Genomic DNA, 24,097 nt, shown 5'->3' on the forward strand with positions numbered 1-24,097 from the left:
GCATAAATTAGCCATTGCTATCTCCTCCACAGTATGAGAGCTCTCTGCGTGTCAGGAGAGTTGCAGTGTTTGCAGCTGGTCAGACTTAACTTGATGCATGGCTGCCCGATCTGCGTTGATGGTACCAATGTTTAAGCTGTTGCATGTCATCAGACGGATATGAGAAGGCAGCAGTGGGCGTCCTATGCTGGGATATCCTTTGGAAGGCATCAGCATATTTTAGCAATTGTGATCTGTGAGAGAATGCAGTTGCGATCACATTAACATCTGCTTCTGAATCAGGCCCACTTTTTGTATTATTTTATTTAGCACTGTTAAATTACTGAACATTTTGTATTATTATACTGTTTGTACAAGTTGTCATATCATAAATAAATAAAACAAAAAAAGCTAAACAAAGAATAGATTTTCCATAAGCAGCGATTGCTAGAAACATCAGAACAGTCCTTTCCGTATCAATTCAAATCAACCTTTTCTCCAGCCCCTCTATTGTCTGATGAACAGTGACTCTGTATAGAAATGTTACTAAGACAGGAAAGAGAGGTGAAACCATTACCTGCAGACTCCCACATAGAAGGAGCTAAGGACATCTTCACCCAAATTGCTAAGCACTGCAGTTTACTGTCCATAGATTCTCCATGTACTGAGTAGGGAAAACCCGAGCACCAGGTTTCAATTCCCGAAACTGGTCCATCTGCAATGGAGACAAGGCGGCGCCTGTATTACTTCCTCTTCCACTTAGCCTCTCAAAGCATTTAAGCTGGGAGTGGTTCCCATCAGAATTTACAAGCTTTCTCCAGGTTGCTTTGGACTTCATTGAATAATCTGCAAAAGTCTCCTTTTTGTGATCTGGAAAAGCCACCTGCCTTTGAGCGTCTGGAAATGGAGCCTGAATAAATGCCCCAACGCCGCGCTGGGCTGTGACTTCTTGGGAGGCCACCAACTGCATCCATGATCCAATATTATTATTATCCCAATCCAGGGTAGGTCTATCCACCATATGCTGACAAAACTGCTTATTGTACTTCAGCCAAGGAGTTTATTTATATAGCGCCATCATATTACATTGCGCTTTACAATAGGGAACGCAGTAATGAAACTGGGTATTAACAGACAGAGAGAGAGATAAATAAGAGGGCCCTGCTCGCACGATTACAATCTATAGGTTACCCATTTACCCTCTACCCCGTACTATTACCTCTACACACTCCCAAAGCCATAATTTAGCCATGAACTATTTTCTTATGCTTGCTTCTCTTCATCACGCTAGCTATAATAGCAATATCCGAAGCGGATTAACCAATACCACATCTGTTTTTAGTCTTCTCATTATAATACTCTTCATAATTGAAATACTCTTAAGCAGCGTTTTTCAACCACTATACCGTGGCACACTAGTGTGCCGCGAGCGGTTGTCAAGTGTGCCGTGAGGTCAGCAAAGTCAGAGTTGACTTTACTTGTACTGCTGGCCTAGGTAGTACAGTACAGGTAGGCTCAGGCTGTGACCTATGTAGACGCGGTGGCATGACATAGGTCACGCATGCCGTGTTACACACCGACCTGCACACTGCTCCCAGCTCTGCACTGTGTGCTCAGAGTGTGAGTGAGCAACCCCAGCCGCTGAGGGACAGGACAGGGATGACAGTGAGCCTCCTCAGCTGGTTAGTTTATTTTTTCTATGGGGGCCAATGTAATTTTTTTTATTTTTACTCCTGTGGGGATCAATGTATTTTTTTTTCTGTATGGAGCAATGTGATTGGTTTACCCCCACAGAAGAGAAAAAACAATGTGATTGTTTTTTTCTGTGGGGGCCATTGTGTGTGTTTGTTTTCTTTCTGCGGGGACCATTTTGTTTTATATTTTTTTTCTGTGGGGCCATTGTGTTTTATTTGTTTCCTGTGGGGGCAATGTGTGTGTTTGTTTTTCTGTGGGGGCCATTGTCTGTTCTTTTTTGTGTGCGGGGCCAATTTTTGAGTGGTTTTTCCCATGGAGGCCAATGTGTGTGTTTTTTCCCGTGAGGGACTGATCGTGTGCCTTAGCAAATTTAAAATCTTGTTCGGTGTGCCGCGAGTTGAAAGAGGTTGAAAATCACTGCTCAAGTGAAGAACTTAAAAAATGTCATTATGGACCTAACTGGGATCTCTTCAAATGTGTTGCAGGATGAGATGAGTTAAATCGTTATGTTCTGCTAATTTTCAACTGATCTTGTATTATCATTGTGATGTTCTCTGTTTTATTCTTAAGAACGTATTAGTATGTTTTGAAATATAAAACAGAAGCTGTAATATTCATTTTTATTGACGGTGTTTAAATAAAAAATAAGAAGAAGTAAAAAAGGTCAGTATCAGCCCTTTTTCCATATACTGTTCTTTCATTTCTATGTCAAGTGGCCGCTTAAAGGTAAATCTAACCAAACTAAGTGGTCCTTTTTTGCAACAATGGAAATTGGAGCTCACTGCTCCTTCTCCTCATCTGTTTTTGATCCTCCGCTGCTCCCATCCACGCAAGTAATTTTTCATAGCCATATTGGCTTATAAAACAGCATGGCAAAGAATAGGGCTCACCTTATTCTCTCTCTCAGTGATGGCCACTAACATAGTGGTCTGAGGAACAGGAGAGATATCAGAAGACAGCAGAGTGCAGGTTGGTCGCAAAGGGTATGGTATTACACAGTTGTGAGCAAATAGACAGTGGTAAAATAATGGAAGTGGGCTGTATGACCTGTCTATTGTTCCTCCACTTTTATATTTGTACGTGTGACCCCTTGTTTGTGTGCTTATACAGTCAGGTGCATAAATATTGGGACATTGACAGAATTTTCATATTTTGGCCTCTATTCACCACCACAATGGCTTTGAAATGAAACAAACAAGATGTGCTTTAACTGTAGACTTTCAGATTTAATTTGAGGGTAATTACATCCAAATCAGGTGAACGGTGTAGGAATTACAACGGTTTCTATATGTGCCTCCCACTTTTTAAGGGGCCAAAAGTAATGGGACAAACTAAACAATCCTAAATCTAACTTTCACTTTTTAATACTTTGTTGCAAATCATTTGCAGGCAATTACAGCCTGAAGTCTGGAATGCATAGACATCACCAGACGCTGGGTTTCATCCCTGGTGATGCTCTGCCAGGCCTCTACTGCAAATTTCTTCAGTTCCTGCTTGTTCTTGGGGCATTTTCCCTTCAGTTTTGTCTTCATCAAGTGAAATGCATGCTCAATCGGATTCAGGTCAGGGGATTGACTTGGCCATTGCATAACATTCCACTTTTTAGCCTTAAAAAAACCTCTTTGGTTGCTGTCAATGTCCCAATATTTATGCACCTGACTGTATCTTATTTGAGTTAGGACCATCCTTTTAGTAAATTGCCGTACTCCCTGAAATTGTTTGTGCCACTTACCTCTTACCTTTTTCTACTTTTTTTTCCATCATGAAACTAAAAAGTACTCCCAGTAATGAGAGGGTTAAGCATTTCCATCTGTGTGTATAAATAACATCTTAGTTAGGAAGGGGAGGTGGTATAACTAAGTATAGTAAACTGACTACATTATCATATGTCTTCTGAGCATGACTATTCAGTATTTCTACTTCAGGGTCCATAGGGTATCCACAGGATACCTTGGGGTATAGGTGTGACGTCAGTCGCAGGGCACCAAAGAGTTAAGCTTTCAGCCTCCCAGGATGCACTAGGTCCCCCTCCTATACCCCGCCCCCGGGCCAAGGCACCTCAGTTTAGTTTGGTGCCCGGCCGGAGTCGGGTGCACCTGTTGGAGTGGGGGCTAGAAGAGCCCCTGAAGCTTATTCTTCATGCAGCTGTGGCTGCACAACTGGATGAACAGCATGGACAGTCAGTCCTGACGTCCATGCTGTCTTCCCTACACCCCGCCGGTACCAGAACGCCGGTACTGATCCGGGGATGCTGGTGGGCGTCTGGGGTCACAGCTAGCGGTGACCCCAGATGCTCCGGACCATGGCCGGATTCAAGGGGGACAGAGGTAAGCAGCGGGGTCCCGCGGTGGGTCCCCGCTGATCACATGGTCCTAAGTCCCCAGGCAGGGGGCTCCCTGGGGACTGGCTGCAGCGTGGAGCCAGGCGACCAACCTGCGCTTCCACTACCCCCTGGGACAGCGGACCGCAGCAGAGCGGTAGCGCTGCGGCGTCCCAGGGGTTAAATGCATGCCAGGGGAGCGCGCCTTCCCTGTCTCACAGCCGGCGCCTCCCCCGCTGCACACAGCCCTCTCTGCATGCTGCCGATTGGTCCTGTGGCAGCGCTCCTCCCCCAGGCCAGCCTCCTCTCTGCTCCTCGGCGGCCATCTTCTCCAGAACGCATGGTGAACGCTGCTGGAAGCGCTGGACGGAAGCATCGTGGTCTGGGTCCCCCCGCATACCTCTCCTCCGCTGTGGTCAGGTCTGTGTATGCAGCGCTGTGTCCTACCAGGCCCTGTGTCTGTGTAGTTGAGTGATCAGCGCTGTTAGTGCAGGAATTGTTATTTTTCTGCATTGTATGTGACTGTGCTAGCGCTGCTGCCTGTAATCTTTTCTTCTCTAAACTGTCAGCTTTATTACTGTCCCTGTTCTTTCTGCTAAAGCCCTTGCGGTGCGGTGCTGCAGGGTGGTCTCTCGCCTATTTAATACTTAATTGGTGAGAGAGATCACATACGTGGTGCCATCATGTCTGAAAGTGATTTTCCCCTCCGGCTACAGTGTACCACGTGCAAAGTACCGTTAGCGGAGGGGGAGGGTAGCGCGGAGGGCCTTTGCCGGCAGTGTTTGTCCATGGCGCGGCCTATTACGGTTACAGCACCGGTACAGGAGCCGCCCTGGGCTTGTTTCGCTCAGGCGTTAACAGCTTTAGTGGGCCAGTTAGCTCCGCAGCCCGCGTTTACTCCGATGGGTTTGTCCCAGCAGTCTGTGGTGTCGTCACCCATGCAGGGGTTCCCACGACAATTGGTGGTACCCCACAGTCTCCCTATTTCCCCGCTCCCGGGTTCTCAGGAGCCAGCGTGGGTTAACTCCCTGACGAGTTCTGTACAGCACTTGTCGGATGTGTTGCAAGGGGAGTCTGTGATGCGGTCTCATAAAAGGCCGGTGGCGTCTCTGTCCGCTCCTTATGAGGATGACGAAGGGACGTCTGATGATGGGGAGATTCTAGATCCTTACGATCAGGAACCTCTCCATACTAAGGACGCTGATGCTAAGTCCAAAGTATATATTCCTGGACTTATTCGGGCGGTCCGCACAGCCTTGGTGATTGAGGACGAAGTTCCCCCAGCGGCTAAATCTAAGTATGCCTTTTTCAAAGATGTGAAGGGCGATGCCACAGTCTTTCCTCTTTCGGGTCAGTTGGTGGACCATTTAGAGGAGGCGTGGAAACAACCTGGCAAAAGATACCAGCCGCAGAGACGCCTGGCGGTGGCTTATCCGTTCGCGGATAATTATTTTGCTAAGTGGGAATCCCCTCCACAGGTGGATTCTCACGTGACCCGTCTTGTCCGTAGTGCCACATTGCCGATGCCATCCATGTCCTCCCTTAAGGATGCTACGGACCGCAAGGTAGAAATCTGCCTGAAGTCCGCTTATTCCCTTGCAGGGGGGGCAGCACGGCCGGCTATGGCCATTTGCTGGGTTGCCAGAGCGATGGAGCGCTGGGCGGATTCATTAGAGGCTTCTTTTGAATCCGACTGTCCGGCCGATCAGGCGGAGTTGATTGGCAATCTCCGTGATTCGGCCACCTACATCAACGAGGCGGCTCTAGACATTAGTACTCTGGTGTCTAGAATTTCTTCAGCAGCGGTAGCTGCTCGTCGCACCTTGTGGCTGCGATCCTGGAAGGCGGACACAGATTCCAAGAAAGGTCTGGAAGCGTTGCCGTTTACCGGAGAAGTTCTCTTCGGTCCGGATCTGGATAAGATTGTGGCCACGCTGGCGGCAGCCAAATCTGCCTGTCTCCCGTCGGCCGCTGCTCCTTCTGGTTCGGGACCATCGTCCTTTCGGTCATCTAGGGCCCAGGGCAGGCCCAAACCACAGTCGTTTCCTCGACAGGCTGGCCCTAAGAAATCGGTCAAGCCCCGGAAGCAGGCATGGAGTACCAGACGTCCGGCACCCAAGCCAGATGACAAGCCTGCGGCCTGACGGTCCGGGCCTCCCTTTGGGGGATCCCAGGGTGGGAGGCCGCCTGCTACAGTTCGCCCAGTGTTGGTCGACCACTACGACAGACACTTGGGTTCTGGAGGTGGTTTCCCACGGATACGCCCTCTCCTTCCGGCCCAGACCCCCGGCTCGCTTCTTCACCACGGGTCTCCCATCAGACCGGAACAAGGCTACGGAGCTGCGGAAGGTATTGCACACTATGCTCCAGGCTGGAGTTATAGTGGCGGTTCCATTCTCCCAGAGGGGCCAGGGTTTCTATTCAAATCTATTTTTGGTACAGAAACCCAATGGGTCATATCGTCCGATTCTCAACCTCAAAGCACTCAACAAGTCTTTGCGGGTCCCGAAGTTTCGGATGGAGACCCTACGGTCCATCATTTTGGCGCTGGAACCTGGGGACTACTTGGTGTCATTGGACATACAGGACGCTTACCTGCATGTCCCTATTCTTTGGCGCCATCAACAGTTCCTCAGGTTTGCAATCAGCAGCGACCACTTCCAGTTTCGGGCGTTACCTTTTGGCCTGGCAACAGCACCACGTGTTTTCACCAAGGTGATGGCGGTCATGGCGGCTTCTCTGCGGCTGCAGGGAGTCCGCATGTTGCCGTATTTGGACGACCTGTTATTGGTGGCAGGATCTCCAGAGCTCCTGTTACGCCACTTGGACCTGACCATTGCACTGCTGCAACGGCACGGCTGGCTAATCAACTGGCAGAAGTCCACTCTAATCCCGTCTCGGAGGATTCTGCATCTTGGAGCCTTATTGGACTCGGGACAGCAAAGGATCTTCGTGACGGAGGACAAGATCTCTGCTTTACAGTCAAGGGTGCGCAGTTGTCTGCACAGCCGCCGGGTGTCCTTACACTCGGCGATGAGGGCTCCATGGTGTCGGTGTTCGACATGGTGGAATACGCCCAGTTTCACTCCAGACCTCTGCAGCACCTGATCCTGTCCAAGTGGAACGGGCTGACTCAGTCTCTGAAGTCCCAGACGATTGTGCTCACCCAGGAGGTTCGCCTGTCCCTTACGTGGTGGTTACAGACGACCCACCTCAACAAGGGACGTCCGTTCTGGGTTCCAAATTGGGTCCTGTTGACAACGGACGCCAGTCTTCGGGGCTGGGGAGCAGTTTCGGGTCCACACTTGTTCCAGGGCAGGTGGACGCCGACAGAAGCGGAGCTTCCAATAAATATCTTGGAACTCCGTGCGGTCTTCAATGCTCTCCAGCAGGCACAGCGGTTTCTCCAGGGTCGCCCGGTGCAGGTCCAGTCGGACAACGCTACCACCGTGGCCTACATAAACAGGCAAGGAGGAACTCGCAGTCGGGCGGCTCTCGTAGAGGTCTCTCGGATCCTGGTTTGGGCGGAGCGCAATCTTCCGGCCATATCAGCGGTCTTCATCCCGGGAGTGCTCAATTGGGAGGCGGACTTTCTAAGTCGCCAGGACGTTCATCCGGGGGAAGGGTCCCTGCACCCGGACGTTTTTCAACTACTGGTGGACAGGTGGGGTCTTCCAGAAATCGACCTCATGGCGTCCCGGCACAACAACAAGTTGCCGGTGTACGGGTCTCGCACAAGAGACGAAGGGGCGTCTCTGGTGGATGCTCTGTCCGTCCGGTGGACGTTCCGGTTCGCATACCTGTTCCCTCCGGTCTCCCTTCTTCCACGGGTAATCCGGAAATTCAAACAGGAAGGAGGGACGCTCCTGTTGATAGCTCCCGCGTGGCCCAGACGGCACTGGTTCTCAGACCTTCAGGGTCTGTCCGTGGACATTCCTCTGCGGTTGCCGCTACGACCGGACCTTCTGTCTCAGGGTCCTTGCCTTCACCCGGACCTGACTCGGCTGTCTTTGACGGCGTGGCTGTTGAGACGGCCATGCTGAGGTCCCGGGGGTTTTCCAGCTCTGTGGTGCGTACCATGTTACGAGCTCGGAAACCGTCTTCCGCGAGGACATACCATCGCGTGTGGCATACGTTCTTCCAGTGGTGTCGACCGAGAGGTTATGCACCGCGGGAGTTTCGTCTGTCTCGGATTCTCTCCTTCCTGCAAGCGGGACTAGATCATGGGCTTCGCCTTGCTTCTTTGAAGGTACAGGTTTCGGCCCTATCTGTCTGGTTTCACCGTAGGATTGCTACAATCCCGGATGTGCGCACCTTTATGCAGGGTGTTCTCCGCATTCAGCCGCCCTTTGTTCCACCTGTGGCGCCTTGGGATTTGGCTGTGGTCCTGAGGGCTCTCCAAGGACCGCCGTTTGAACCACTGGGCTCAGTGGATCTTAAATGGCTAACAGCTAAGACTGTTTTCCTTATGGCCATTGCTTCGGCCAGACGTGTTTCTGAGTTAGGGGCTCTTTCTTGTAGACCCCCTTTCTTGGTTTTTTATGGGAACAGGGCAGTGCTCCGCACTCGGCCCGAGTTTCTTCCCAAAGTTGTTTCCCAGTTTCATATTAACGAGGAAATAGTTGTTCCGGCCTTTAACTCACCGGGTCTTTCCGTGGGTGAGGCCTCTTTGGATGTTGTGCGGGCCTTAAGGACTTATGTTGACCGCACTTCTTCGTTTAGGAAGTCGGACGCTTTGTTTGTCCTCTTTGGCTTCCGTAAAAAGGGTTGGCCTGCTTCAAAGCAAACTTTGGCAGCCTGGATCCGTATGGCTATTTCTGAAGCTTATCTTCATGAAGGCCTACCGGTCCCTCCTTCTCTGAAGGCTCATTCCACTAGGTCTGTGGGTCCTTCGTGGGCAGCTCGACGTGGTGCCTCGGCAGTTCAGATCTGCAAGGCTGCTACGTGGTCTTCTGTCCATACCTTCGTGAGGTATTACAGGTTTGACACCTTCGCCTCTCAGGATGCTTCCTTCGGGCGGCGGATTCTCCTTTCTGCACAGGAGCGTCCCCACCCTTAAAGGATACTGCTTTGGGACATCCCCAAGGTATCCTGTGGATACCCTATGGACCCTGAAGTAGAAAATATGAGATATGGTAAGAACTTACCCTTGTTATCTCTATTTCTACGAAGTCCATAGGGTTCCACAGGACTCCCGCCCTGTCGCACCTGTGCTGCAGATGGGCTTTGCTCTGGTCACCGGTTTTCCGTCTCCCTCTGGTGAGAATGTGATTCTTGTATGTGTCCAGATCTTTGTTCTCTCTCTTCCTTCTCCTCCTCCGGCCTATGGCTTGGTAACTAACTGAGGTGCCTTGGCCCGGGGGCGGGGTATAGGAGGGGGACCTAGTGCATCCTGGGAGGCTGAAAGCTTAACTCTTTGGTGCCCTGCGACTGACGTCACACCTATACCCCAAGGTATCCTGTGGAACCCTATGGACTTCGTAGAAATAGAGATAACAAGGGTAAGTTCTTACCATATCTCATATTTTTCCAAGCTATAATAACGTTAATGGGGCATTATCCTGATTCCTGATTATTTGTGTAAGTTCATAGTCTTACACATGTAATAAAATCAACTGCAATACAGTCCATTTAACTATAGCACTGCAATATTTTTGAATGGAGGATTTTTCTAAACAGAAAAACACCAGAGCAGCCTTCTGAGGCTGGGACATTGGCCCTCATTCAGAGGCGGTCGCAAGAAGTGATCGCTCTCTCTGAATGAGGGCGGCCGCTTCTTTTTTTTAGTGCGGCCTCCTGGTCGCTAGCTAAGCTGTGGGTTACCACCCACAGCTTAGCAACCGACCAGGTTGATGGTTGCGATGGTCTTGACAAGACCCTAAGGTTGGGTCTCAGCAACCGCAAGCCCCAGGGAGCTTCCTGCTTTCTGATCGAGCAGGAAGCTCCCCACTGACATCACTGCTGAGGTCAGTGTGGCCGCCCACAAAATGGCAGGCGTTTGCTTGGGAACACCTCCGTTTGTGTAGCCACTTCCCGCCACGCCTACAACATGGGCCGAGCTGTCGATCAACATCAACAGACGGCCCTTTTGTAGTGAGCTCCGGAGCCAGAGAGTTTCTCTCTCGCTCCGGGGCTTGCGCACGCTTAGTGCGGCAGCTGCGCATGCGCAGGGCCTTAACAATGACCCGGTTGTAAGCGCTCAGCGCTTGCGACCGGGTCTGAATGAGGTCCATAATCCCTTATTGACACCTTAATTTGAATGGGAAATATGTTTTTTCTTTTGTTACTCCTGTACCCATCTATGAGAGTGGTGCCTGCTTCATTGTCACTGTTGAAGCCATTCATGTGACAAAGAATCAGTGTTTGCCATTGTGTGTGAATTGAAGGTGTTGAGTTGCATTTATCTCCAGAACACTAAATTTTTCTGTCTGGAAACACATGTTGCAAAGATTGTATTTGTGACACAGCACAGCTTGTAATATTATTTCCCAGTCCTCGCTAATTAATGATCAATCCCCCAATAGTGCATCCAGTATTGGATAACTGCAGAGTAACTAATGGTTACTGGACAGCTATTGCTACAGTTAAGGAATTCGTTATGACAGCTGTGTCATGTTCCATGAAATAATTAATAACATCCACCTATGTTATATATTTTTTTGCCTAATCTTATACATTGGAAGACATACAGAACTTCGTGGATATAAATCAGACTTTTCAGTACCTCTTGCTTCAAAATTAGGGATTTTTTTTAAACATTGTTTTCACTCGATATTTTGCATTCAGTATACGGCAGTCGTGGACAATCCGTGGCTCTCCAGGTTTTGTGAAACTACAGTTCCCAGCATACTCTTGCCAGCTATATGCTATTGGCTGTCTCTAAAAGCATGCTGAGGATTGTTTTTTCACAACACCTGGAGTCACAGGCTGTCCACGTCTGGTATATGGTCGGCCTGTAATCCGGTCACACTGAGGTAGATGTGTTACAGATATCTGGGTTTCTATTTTATTGGTAGATGTATGGATGGATTTGAATGTGAAATTGCTCTGCTCATTTCCAGGAAGTGGGAACATACATATGTGCCTTTGCAAACTTCCGTAAAATGGGACGGGGACCAGCCGGGCGTTCTAATGTATGCTGAGAACCAAATGTGGCTCATGCACATCTGCTGAAACACGCATATGCAGCCGTTATAAGGCGTATCTTTTGCACCTTTTTCTGGACGTGTGCAAATACATGTTGATTTGGCTAGTTTCTTTTTGGTTTGGTTTTTAGAATAATCTATGTTAATTTGCCAACAACTGGTTGTGTTTGTCCACCTTCGGATGAAATTATTAGTCTATACAGACCCTTCTGAAATGTTAACCAAAATCAATACTTCATCTTTATGCTTTTCAGCAGTGTACTTATATCATCAGTTAATGTTATTTATGTTATTTATGTATAATGCCCTGGCATACAACATGCCATCTGCACCGGATAGCCTTCTATCTCGAAATTGCTTTTCCAAAAACAAGTAAACTAATCCTGATGATATAAAACCGTATGCAGAGAAGAACGCCACAAAACTGAAGTAATGCATTAAGTAATAGTTATTCGAGAGAGTGGAAAAAGTACTAAGAAGCTAAATTAATGGTCCCTTTTCAGTTTTCATACATAATACTGTTAGAAGATCTTCATACTATTATGTGAGCAGTATTGTCAAGAAATTACCCGGAAGTGTCTGGACATTGGGGGCGGAATAACCACAGGCCGCAGATGTGTTTATAAAGCTCACATTGCATCAACATAACCCTTTTGTAAATCTTATGTTCAAAGAGATGTGAGTTCAGCGTAATGTGAACTAAATCTTGCTGACCTCCGCATGTTCCCTTGTGTACACGCATTTACAGGTTAATGGATACTTCTTTGCAATGTACTGTAGTTAATTGAAAACTCGAGATAAACGGAGGGAAGAGTCTAAACTCCTTTTAAGTTTAGTGAGAAAAGTTTTTCCCAGTAATGTTATTGTACATTACTGTGGCATGCGTGTGTCACATTTTTTACCACTCTGTTCTAGCACTGTCACACTAATCCACAGTAACAATGATCCAGATAGTGGTAACATACAGTGGATTAGATGTTATGTTGGTATAACAAGATCCAGCTGCAAACAAGAGCATCAGTCGCAATGAGGCCGCGGTACGCTCTGTTGTCATTTTTATTCCAAGCCTCAGTAGTGACACTAATACTGTAATGTATTATGCCCGTCAGCCATCTTTAGAGATCAGTCTCCTTTCTGCCTTGGTGTTCTGTATTTTCTACATGGCTGGTGAAACATTCCGTCCACTATGTGACTCATAAATGCATGGACATGGACTGGGGGGCAGCACAATTATAGGGGGTGCAGAAGCACCTACAGAGTTGGCTGCTATGGATGGAACCTACCCATTTGGCTCTATTTGGTTAGGTTTGCAAAGCGATCAATAGAGTGATATCTATTAAACCATCCCCCCACCTTCCCACTCCATGACCACAAGCACTGGTTACTTGCACATGTCAAACTCATTGCATTTAACGTGTGGTGTCACTAGAGTTTTCCTAACACCAGTGGGTAACCAGACCTTGGCAGCAAGTTTGGGCTGCCACAAAATGGAGGAAAAAGGTTTTTGGTGATATGTATAAAGGACGAGGAGGATGGCACTTTAGTCACCATCTCAGGTAGCAGCATGGCTTGATAGACACACTAGTGATATTAAATGTATATAAAATGATATTCTTCTTTCTTCTAGATATGGAAAAATTGTGTCTACGAAGGCCATTTTGGATAAGACAACCAACAAATGTAAAGGTGAGTGCCATGTGTTTGGTTAAATTCCTGTTTTATCGCTAATATTTCTATTCATTTGTAATGTTCAGATATCTTCTGGATGTTTTTGCTTGTCAAAAAGTTTAAAAAATGTCGCACTTAGGGTCTCATTCAGACACGGTCGCAAGTGCTGTGCGCTCGCAACCGGGTTGATATTAAGGCCCTGCGCACGCGCAGCGGCCGCACTGCGCGTGCGCAAGCCCCGGAGCGAGGGAGAATTTCTCTCGCTCTGGAGCTCACTACAAAAGGGGCAGCTGTCGATGTTGACGGAACTCCTGCCGTTTTGTGGGCGGCCACACTGACATTAGCAGTGATGTCAGTGGGGATCTTTCTGCTCGATCAGAGCAGGAAGCTCCCTGGGGCTTGCGGTTGCCGAGACCCAACCTTAGGGTCTTGTCACAAGCCCATCAACCTGGTCGGTCGCTAAAGCTGTGGGTGTTAACCTACAGCTTAGCTAGCGACCAGGAGGCCGCACTTGAAAAGTGAAGCGGCCGCCCTCATTCAGAGAGAGCTCTCTAGCGACCGCCTCTGAATGAGGACCTTAGTGTGCAGTTTTTTATATAGGTCAGCCATATCAATGACAGTAGGGAGTGAATGATTTCATGTTATTAAAAAGGTAGCATTAGTAATTACTATTGGTCCACCTAACAAACTGTCTGCCTCTATTGGGTATAGGTAACAGATACAGTATTAGTGGATCAGACTGCTCATCTACAGCAAGCAGGAAAATAGCGGGTACAATTTACCAGTGCTGTAACAAAAAGAAATATTTAAAATAAAATACTGCACATGTAATTTAACTAGAACACTTGTTTATCATACATATATTACATACATTGCTTTGAATTATAATTGACCATATTTGAGTAGATGATGCAAATAACTCAATTCAAGAATTACAAGAATGTTCTGGGTGTTAGAATGGAGAATAAAATGGATAAAAAAGGATTGAAATTCTGAAGGTCAGGAGGAAACGGTTATCTACAGATTTTCCTCAGTACTTCCAAGAAAGGCTGTTATCATCAGGTCATGGGGCAGGCACATGTTCCAGCAGGATTCTCCACATTCCCAGAATTTCTAGTGTGAGAGGAGTAATAATCAGCTTAGCACAATTGCAGGAGGTGAACGAACAAGTCTATTGTAAAGCCAAAAGTCAATACACATGTTTACATACAGTATTTTTTTTTTTTTTACAACTGTTGCTATCCATAATACTTAAAGGTAAACTCACTATTGAAATTGTAGCCTAAATTATTTCTGTTTTCCAAATACAAGCCCCATCCATACATGTTCTTGCCATACCAAGATGTCCCTATACCTGTAATTGGCTCAGAGTTGCAAATGGCTTTCCACCAATTGTTAAGGGAGGTTGGGTATATTGTCAGAATACATCAGCATAATGTATCATTTTCTCCTTCCCCCTCCCAGGATATGGGTTTGTGGATTTTGACAGTCCTGGAGCCGCTCAGAAAGCAGTTACTGCTTTGAAAGCCAGCGGGGTACAAGCCCAAATGGCAAAGGTGAGTCACCAAGCGTTTCCATGTCTTCTGAGGTGAGGGAGCATATTCCTAGGGCACTTCGACCAATGCAAGTATGCTTCGTAATTATATTTTGTTTTATTGAGGCAATTGGTACATATCACAGATATTAGGCATGAGGCAATGCACAGATGTGTCCTAATATACTATTGCTGCTGTCGCGCCAAACAGCACTTTTCAGCACTCCATGTCCCGTGCAGCTCAGTTTGCTCCAAGCGCCTTCTTTTGTGTCTTTTTCACCCAAAAATGCAACTTAGTTGCAATCGGATGAGACTGCACTGATTATTTTGATATATGACATTTGTATATTTGTGTGCGACTGAGTCTGAATCTGTGCGCCTGATTCAGAGCCGGATGCTCTTTCAGAGCGCTCGCTCTGAATCAGTGCCCGCCTATTGTATTTTTAGAGCGGCCTCCTGACCACCCACAGCTAGTGCAAGCGGCCAGGATGATGGTCGCGATGGTCAAGACCATCGCGACCATCGGACTTGCAAGGAGACCCTTGTGGTAGGGTCTCGTTGCCGCAAGTCCCAGTGGACTTCTTGTTCTTACAGAGCAAGAAGTCCACCCACTGACATCACTTGTGATGTCAGTGGGGCCGGCCCCAGATGGTAGGCGTTCCCATGGGAACGCCTCCGTCTGGGCAGCCACGCCCCCGGCACGCCCACCAAAGGGGGCCCCCGGCACGCCCAACCTTTGTAGCGAGACCTGGAGCGACGGCTTGCCCGTAACTATCCGTGTAGTGCGCATGCGCACTGGGCCACCATCGACCCGCTTGCAAGCGCTCAGCGCTCGTGAGCGGGCTTAAATCTGGCCCTGTATACGATGCAGCGGCCATGACTTTTTTTTTCACCCCAAGTTCCGTTGTGCTTTGTATACAGACTCGGGGCCTGATTCAGAGATGGACGCTAATGTGATCGCAGCTGCGATTTTGTATGCATCGCATCTGCGAAAATATGCGAATAGTTGCAAAGATCCCCCTGAGCATAGGGCTGCCCACTGCTGCCTTCTCATCTGGGTACAACGTCACTTACCTGCGTAAATATCGGTAACATTGACACACATCGAGCAGCCATCTTGCCCTGCAAACACTGCAGCTCTCCTGGCAAGCTGAGAACTCGCATGCTGTGAATGCAATCGCAATAGCTAATTTATGCACACCGATGAAATGGTGATCAAACGGTCAGATATGCCTTTATTTCTCCTAAACACTGACTACCTGTCACTTACTTTGCGAGTGGATCCTCTGCGCGAATGTAATCGCAAAGCAATTGCAGCGTGTGTGCATTGCAACTTATACGCATCCGCACTAGCAGACAATCACTCGATCTGCGTAAATATTGCCATTACGTCCACCTCTGAATCAGGTCCTCAGTCGCACACTGGGCCTAATTCAGACCCGCCCGCGGCTCCGTCGTGCGCATGCGCGAGACCCGGATAGCGACGGGCAAGCCGTCGCTATGGATCTCGCTACAAAGGGGGCGTGCTGTCGTTGGTGAGTGACAGCACGCCCCCTTTGGTGGGCGTGCCGGGGGCGTGGTTGGCCGGACGGAGGCGTTCCCATGGGAACGCCTACCGTCTGGGGCCGGCCCCACTGACATCACAAGTGATGTCAGTGGGAGTGCTTTCGGCTCTGATAGTGGGAGTGCTTTCGGCTCACCCACAGCAATACGAGTGGCCAGGAGGCCGCTGTAAAAATTCAGGGGAACGGCCCTGATTCAGAGCGAGCGCTCTGTCAGAGCGTCCGGCTCTGAATCGGGGCCACAGTGCAAACTCATGAAGCGGTTCGTCACATCCGGTTGCGACTAGGACGCTTTTTTGGGTGAAAAAGACGCTGAGCGCAAGCTGAGTTGCAGTGGACCTGACTGATCACGCGCGCCAAGCGTCTTTCGTTGCTTGGCATATCAAGGCCAGGTGTATGAGAATACATCTGTATCATTCCTCAGATGCCGGGACATGGGCTCTGAAAAGAGCCCAACCCAGCAAACTCTAAGAAGTAAAGTAATCACTTATACAACCACTTTATTTCCAGGTTGGGACTGGGCAGAGCTAATGCGCATGTGCATCCATGTGTAAGAAAGAGAGAATTGCTGCACCTATACATATTCAGATTTACATTCACATTTCCACTTGTATTCAGAGTTAAACCGCATCTATGTAGCCGCACCACCCCATCCATCCACTGGTGGAATTCTCATCATCGGCATAGATGCGCACCAGCCCTATACTTGGCGCAAGAATGCGCGCAGGTCTCACCATACGCTGCCTTCGGAATAGGATGCAATTCTGTCAACACGCCCACAACACGAACACTGAACACTTTTACTATGTGTGAAAGCCTCTTTGTTGCCCTGTAACACCCACTTAGTTGCAAGTTGGGATCCATATGACTCTGTATGGCCCGTTATTGCTGCAAGTCGTATAAGCAGTTCCAAATAATCGCTCAGCTACGTGAACATCGCCATTGCATGCAGTTAGTGTGCAGCTCTGAATCAGGCACAAAGTGTGTGGAATAATGAGGCAAGTAGCTGATAATAAAAGATGGATGATGCCAGTGTGTGTTCTCATTGCCCTAGGCGTCTGCCAGTATCCTGAGGGCACTGTTCCATTTGCAGTACCAAATATTCCCATTCATATACATACATATTGATTTTACAAATGCACTTTAAGATATTTATATTTGTATGAAATTAAACATATATACACTCCTTTTAGAGATTATTTTTAGTATTGTTCAAAAATGTATTTGGTATAGTTCATCATACTGTAGACATTGGCAAAGTGGGCATTGGGGGACATTTTAAATGTATTTATTGATTGTAATCCAGAGTAGTAAACTTATTAGATATACACAGCGTATTTTGTTGTTGTTTTTTGAATTACTGCTTAAGCACCCAGAGAAGCGCTGCTTAGTAATTGTGCCCCTAGTGGGCAGGTCGCACAGCTACACGCAAGACCGGCACACTCCTTGTATTACTCTCCACCACTTTGAACATGATCACGCTACTAGTTGTCTTACTGCAGAACTGAACACACCCCTGACTTGCAGATATGAAGATCTAATATGATAATGAGCTCAGACCCGAGTCACCAAACACCTTGAAAATTAAATAAACATTTTTAAGAATGTGAGAAGTGAACAGTATAATGGGTTGTGAAGGATAACCAGCAAGTTGTACTGTATAGACCTCTGTATTGAAGGAATGTATTGTGTACATTAGGGGCCTGTTTCTGAGTATCTGGTCACCGCCACTTCTCTCTATGGGCTGCTATCTTGAGAATGGGATGTAGTCGGCATCCCGCACACGCCGGTCTAAATACTGGTGCCGAAATCCGACAGCGTCAAGATCCCGGCACCAGTATCCCGACCGACGGCATCCTGAAGGTATCGTCTGTTAGGGGAGGGTTAGGGTGCGGGGTTAAGGTTAGAAACTAGGGAGAGGGTTGGGGTTAGGCACCGGGGAGGGAGGGAGGGTTAGGATTAGGATGCGGGGAGGGGGATGTTAGGTTTAGGCACTAGGGGGGAGATTAGGTTTGGGCACTGCGGAGGGAGTGTTAGGTTTAGGGTGCGGGGAGGTTAGGCTTAGGCACTAGGGGGAGAGGTTAGGTTTAGGCACCAGGGAGGGAGGGTTAGGATTAGGGTGCTGGGAGGGGAAGGTTAGGCTTAGGCACTAGGGGGAGAGGTTAGGTTTAGGCATCTGGAAGGGAGGGTTAGAATTAGGGTGTGGGGAGGTTAGGCTTAGGCACTAGGGGGAGAGGTTAGGTTTAGGCACTGGGGAGGGAGGGTTAGGATTAGGGTGTGGGGAGGTTAGGCTTAGGCACTAGGGGAGAGGTTAGGTTTAGGCACTGGGGAGGGAGTGTTAGGATTAGGGTGAAAGGAGGGGGAGGTTAGGCTTAGGTACTAGGGGGAGAGGTTAGGTTTAGGCACCGGGGAGGGAGGGTTAGGATTAGGGTGTGGGGAGGTTAGTCTTAGGCACTAGGGGAGAGGTTAGGTTTAGGCACTAGGGGAGAGGTTAGGTTTAGGCACTGGGGAGGGAGGGTTAGGATTAGGGTGCAGGGAGGGGGAGGTTAGGTTTAGGTACTAGGGGGAGAGCTTAGGTTTAGGCACCGGGGAGGGAGGGTTAGGATTAGGGTGTGGGGAGGTTAGGCTTAGGCACTAGGGGGAGAGGTTAGGTTTAGGCACCGGGGAGGGAGGGTTAGGATTAGGGTGCGGGGAGGGGGAGGTTAGGCTTAGGTACTAGGGGGAGAGGTTAGGTTTAGGCATCGGGGAGGGAGGGTTAGGATTAGGGTGTGGGGAATTTAGGCCTAGGCACTAGGGGAGGAGGTTAGGTTTAGGCACCGGAGAGGGAGGGTTAGGGCAGGGGTTAGGGTTAGACACCTTGTTTCCTAATGGGTGTCGGGATTCTGACTGTCAGGATGCCGCTGTCGGTATTCTGACCAGCGGCATACCGACCGCCGGCAATCCATACCAACCCCTTTGGAACGCGTGCAAGAGACCCATGTCATGGGAGTGTGGCAGGCGTGTATACAGACATCCTTGATGTTTGGAGGCATGCTTAGGATGAAGGGAGGCCTATTTCTGATAGAATGGGCTGGTACTGATACTAATGGTGATGACTGCGGACACTGGTCAGTGGAACTATACTCGTGAAGCCGTAGCATAATTGCGTTAGCATAAGGTAGTAAATCTGGCTTGTAGACACTTTGCATACGGCCCACAATCAGACACAAGTGTAGTAGTATTATTAAGTACCTTATTTACAATAGCCTCAAAAACATATTATTCTGCATGCTGGATATATAAATAGCTGCATGCTTATCATTAGACAGCAGAGATGCAGCATACCAATACTATGCCAGATACTTTATGTAGGACAGCCAGAAACCATTGGCACTTTCCCAGGGAAGTCTACAGCAATAGCTTGGCGCTAGGTGCATCATTGAAATAATAAAAGTCCAGCAATGTATACAGCAGGTGACCAGATAGGCAAACGGAATAAATTGTCTCCTATCTTAAGCAACAGCAGAAGAAATCCCTAACATCCCATAATAACTTCATCTCCTTTTTCTTCTTCATTCAATTTTCAGCAACAGGAACAAGATCCTACTAACCTGTATATCTCCAACTTGCCTATCAGCATGGACGAGCAGGAGCTGGAATCACTGCTAAAACCTTTTGGACAGGTCATATCCACTCGTATCCTGCGGGATGCTAGCGGAACTAGCCGAGGGGTCGGTTTTGCAAGGTGAGAGTGCATTGTATTAAGGTCTAAACCAGCGGATGGAAGCTACGTAAGCAATCTTCATATATCATTCTTGGATAATTAATTATTTTATTACTGCTCAAGGGTTTCAGAAACATTTAGATAATTGTTTCATACCAGAGTTTTATTACAATGATGCTGTATAATGCTGATGCAGATATTATTAATGTGTTGTAGTTTTTAGTTAGTTTTGTGAAATATGGTAATTTAAACCCAATCCCAGAAGATGATTTATGTGAGGTCTGGGGTCATGTGACCCAGTGGGTCATCTGACGTATGGTGCATGTACAGGAGCTGATTCAGAGCCGCTTGCACGATGTGTATGCATATTGCGTAGGCAGTGCAATCGCACAGCAATGCACTAGCACGCCCAGTATTTTTTAGAGAGCGATCACATAGTGCATGCAGACACCCACCAGCCTGTCTTAAGACGCCCACTTGTGCACGTCATGTCCAGGAAATGTATGCAACCATCGGTACATCGGATGCTATCGCAGCGCTTGAGGTTGACCATACCCTGCCGCAAGCACTACGAGCACTTCAGTGTAAAAACAAGCCAGGTGACGTGTACTATGATGCTGAATTTTAATTATGCACACATCTTCATTGAGATGCTCAGGCACGCCTGCGTTTGCACCTCCACTCCCCCGTTTTTAATGGCCAGCCCCTGTTACCACCTACAAACAGCTTCCCCTGTCACTCACTCTGCTGGGCTGTGTATGCGCAGCGAGCGACTGCATTGTGAACTTTCGCTAAGGTATTTCGCATGCGCACTGCGATGCATGCGTATACCATCAGCAGCAGCGAGCGTCTGCATCTTAGCGAGCGGATCTGAATGAGCTCCACAGTACAGTGCTAACCTGCTGGCTCCCAGTGGCTGCAATCAGCACTCTGCCTGCATAATAAAATACTTAGCTGCCAGGAGCAAGGACAGTCCTGCGATACCTGCTGCTACTTCCAACCTAGGAGCAGGCAGTTGTCAGGTGATCCCACCAGATCATGCAAACATAGGAAAGAGCTTTGGAGAACTAGGAAATGAAGTTACTCCTGGTGAAATCAGCAAATTGCAATATGACATTATATAATAATAAGTAATTTACTACTTATTATTTTTTGGTAACAGTATTCTCATTGGTTAACAGTCGGGGACGTACTGGCCTTCCAATTTACTGCCTATAATCTATATGAACTAAGGTCTGTTTGGTAGCATTGTTTTTGTGGTTTAATGATACTTTGTCTTGTAGAATGGAGTCTACAGAGAAATGTGAAGCTGTGATTTCTCACTTCAATGGCAAATACATGAAAATGCCCCCTGGTGTTCCAGGTAAGCAGCATTACCCATTAGTAAGCTGCCATTCCTTCCTAGCTGTAAGCACAACATTCAGTACAGCTGTAGAGTTACTCATCAGTCACATGTTATTTGGTTTTACAAAGTCACACAGCTGCAGACAGAATGGTTTTATCGTGGTCACAGAGCCCCAAGACAACTTGTACTCTTATCCATGTGATTTGTTTAGTAGTGAGATGCTAAAGGGCCCATGCTGCTGCTGCAAGAGAACATTGGTGTTACTTACAAATAGTTTCAGATGGGCTCTGGCCTGTTACTTTACACTTGTTAGGAGACATTTATGAAAACTGCTGACCAGGTAACTTAGTGAAAATTGTTGTATTACTGATCGGAACTAGCCAGAACAATCACTAGTTTTCCTAGTACAAGTCATAAAATCAAAGTCATTGTCTGATTTGTTGCTAAGGGTTACACTCCCTTGTTTACTCAGCTAACTGTGCACCATGTGTCCTCTTATAAATTGTTTTTAATACCATGGTACATATGACTGTCTATCATACATTTAATCCTATTAAACTCATTAGAACCTTAGTACTATTGTTTCCATGTTATACAGCGCTCATAAACTGAGCAACCAGGTGACCAAAGTTCACCCTACGTTCACATCACATGCTTGTGCGTACACAAGTAGCGCTGACCTTCATTTCCGTTCACAGTGTTGGTGGCACCCTCAGCGCAACACTCTGTGGACACCCTATCAGTGCCTTTTCGGTTCCTATGTGTACCAGGTCTATTATTTATGTTGAAAAATAAGAAATGTAAATTATATGTCACAATTATGTTTAGAAATAATCTGTTATATTATGAATCTCTGAATATTAGAGTTTCACCTTATAACTTTTCCATAGCTTATCAAGAGGTGCACTGAAAGTATGTGACAAGCTCACTAATGGGAACACATTTTTAAATAAAAAAGGAGAAAAATCCTGTGCCAGTGTCTATCTGTTCTATCAGTCCCCACTCAATATATACTACAATGATATAATTATTATTTATGGGGAACTACTACTGAACTCCGTTATACAAATATATTAGAACACTAGAAGCAAAATGAGTTATATTTGTTCAGCGCACTTGGCACCACAAATGATCTATTTATTAAAACTTATTTAATGTTTTAATAAACTTAAATTATTGTCTCAAATGCGCTACCCGAAAATAACTCACTTTGTTTCTTGTGTTCTAATAGTGTTAAGAAATATTTTATTATGACCATATGCACAAAAAATGCAAATACCTACTAAGTCAGTTCGGGATGTAGTTATGAGACCGGCGGACGCGATGCATCCAAAATCCCGACACGGGACTGATAGACGTCAAAATACCGACGCCTATTTTAATCCTGACGCTGGAATGCCGAAGAATGCCAGCCCGACCGAGGTAAGTACGGGGCACCCTTAGCGTTAGCCACGTGGGTGGGGGGGTTGGAGGGTTAGGTTTTGTGGGGGAGGTTAGGCTTAGGCACCCCTAGAGAGGAGGGTTAGGGTTAGGCACCACTGGCGGGTTTAGGGTTAGGCACTAAGAGGGGAGGGTTAGGTTTAGGCACGAATGGGAGGGTTGGGTTTAGGCACTAACTGGGAGGGTTAGGTTAGGTTAGGGTACGGGGTGGGGGGAGGTTAGGCTACAAGAAGGGAGGGTTAGGGGGGAAGGGGTGGGAGTAAGTATACTTACCCGACCCCTGTCGGGATACCAATCATCGGGATGCCGCTGCCGGTATTCTGACAGGAGGCATCCCGACAGCCGGCATCACATACCCACTCCGTCATTTCTAATCAGTGGCATATAGTAGCTAAAGTTCTCTGGGCACTAGTGCAGAATATTAACAACACCTACCGCCACTATACTACCTTTTATAGTTCACCCTTCACTCCTTCCACTTAGTATGTTACCTCTTATGGACATAGGGCCTGATTCAGCTTGGATTGCAGTTGCTAATACGCACGCAATTGGACGATTCTTGTGTACTGCGCATGCGCGAACCGGCCACTGCATTCAGGACTGCGATCTCAGAGACCACGCAGACTCATGGAGTGATTGACAGGAAGTGCCGTTTGTGGGTAGTGACGGGTGCGTGGTCGGTGAACGCAGGCGTGCCAGGGAGTTTGAACACCGTTGCATAGCCGTGTGTAAATTGTCCACTGAGAAGCCTTAGGCAGCCTGAGGACTCATAGCGTGTGCTGAAGTTAGCAATTTCCGAGTAAGGTCAGACCTTGTGCAAGTACGATGTTTTTGTAGTCTTGCTAAATATTACGGATGTGTGTAAGCTAAAGTGGGCGTCCTTATGTAGTGCTGCAGTGGCATAGCAATCGCAATGAATTCGCATACTATCGCAGTTGAACTGCGTGCGTAATCGCTAATGCAATCGCAATAGCAATCCTTACTGAATCAGGCCCATAGTCCTCTCCCACTGGTTCTCCCCCTAGCCGGTCCATTCACTAGTGCTTTGCCACTTTGTCTGCTGTTTATCCTTCATCTACCCTGACAACCTTTGCTCACCTACAGTATATGTTTGGTCCAGGACTATCAAGTGCTGAACTGTCTACACTGTGACTCTCCACTACATGCTCCTTCTAGCAATAACGACTTTCCCTGATCTTGCCCCTGTTAATTGTGCTATCCAGTCTGTAATGTTATACTAATGCTTTGTACTTACACTATGGTTACCTGTTGTGTATAGTATGTACTCTATTATTTTGCAATGTTTTTATGTTTAGCCCCTTGTACAGTCCTTATATTTGTTTACATAGCACTTTCTATGTAAATAAAAGATAAAAATAATGATATTGGGTTCTCCAAAATCTGTCCCCTTCTGGTCTGACCTTTGTCTTCCGATATCTGGTGCCCCCATATCTGCTGCAAGTTTATAGTTTGTCTTATGGCTAATGGTAACTCCTGATAGCAGTATAATGTAACATAATAATGATTCCTGAGCATGTTTAGGAATGCTTAGAACCCCTATCATTCTGTACAAAGGACACATGTTATATATAATTTTACAGACGCGTAAAAATGATCACCTGGCTTTAGGTGCACTACATTTTATATGCTCAGTCTACATGGCTATATATAAAGCTGGATACACACTATTAGATATATATCGCCCG

The 24,097-nt window shown here is 47.3% G+C and overlaps 1 protein-coding gene across 4 annotated transcripts in view; it reads left to right on the plus strand.

The window, feature by feature from the left end:
• RBMS2 (RNA binding motif single stranded interacting protein 2) overlaps positions 1-24,097 on the plus strand; it is a 108,184-nt gene that overhangs the window by 71,892 nt on the left and 12,195 nt on the right. For all 4 annotated transcript variants that reach the window (XM_088473157.1, XM_088473160.1, XM_088473158.1 and 1 more), the window contains exons 3-6: positions 12,767-12,825; positions 14,272-14,363; positions 19,470-19,627; positions 20,890-20,969. In XM_088473157.1, coding sequence (XP_088329283.1) covers positions 12,767-12,825; positions 14,272-14,363; positions 19,470-19,627; positions 20,890-20,969 — 389 coding nt within the window. The remainder of the gene's footprint in view (positions 1-12,766; positions 12,826-14,271; positions 14,364-19,469; positions 19,628-20,889; positions 20,970-24,097) is intronic.

Source organism: Taudactylus pleione, unplaced genomic scaffold (assembly GCF_031769625.1).
Source record: "Taudactylus pleione unplaced genomic scaffold, aTauple2 ptg000130l, whole genome shotgun sequence".
Taxonomy (NCBI): Eukaryota; Metazoa; Chordata; class Amphibia; order Anura; family Myobatrachidae; genus Taudactylus; species Taudactylus pleione.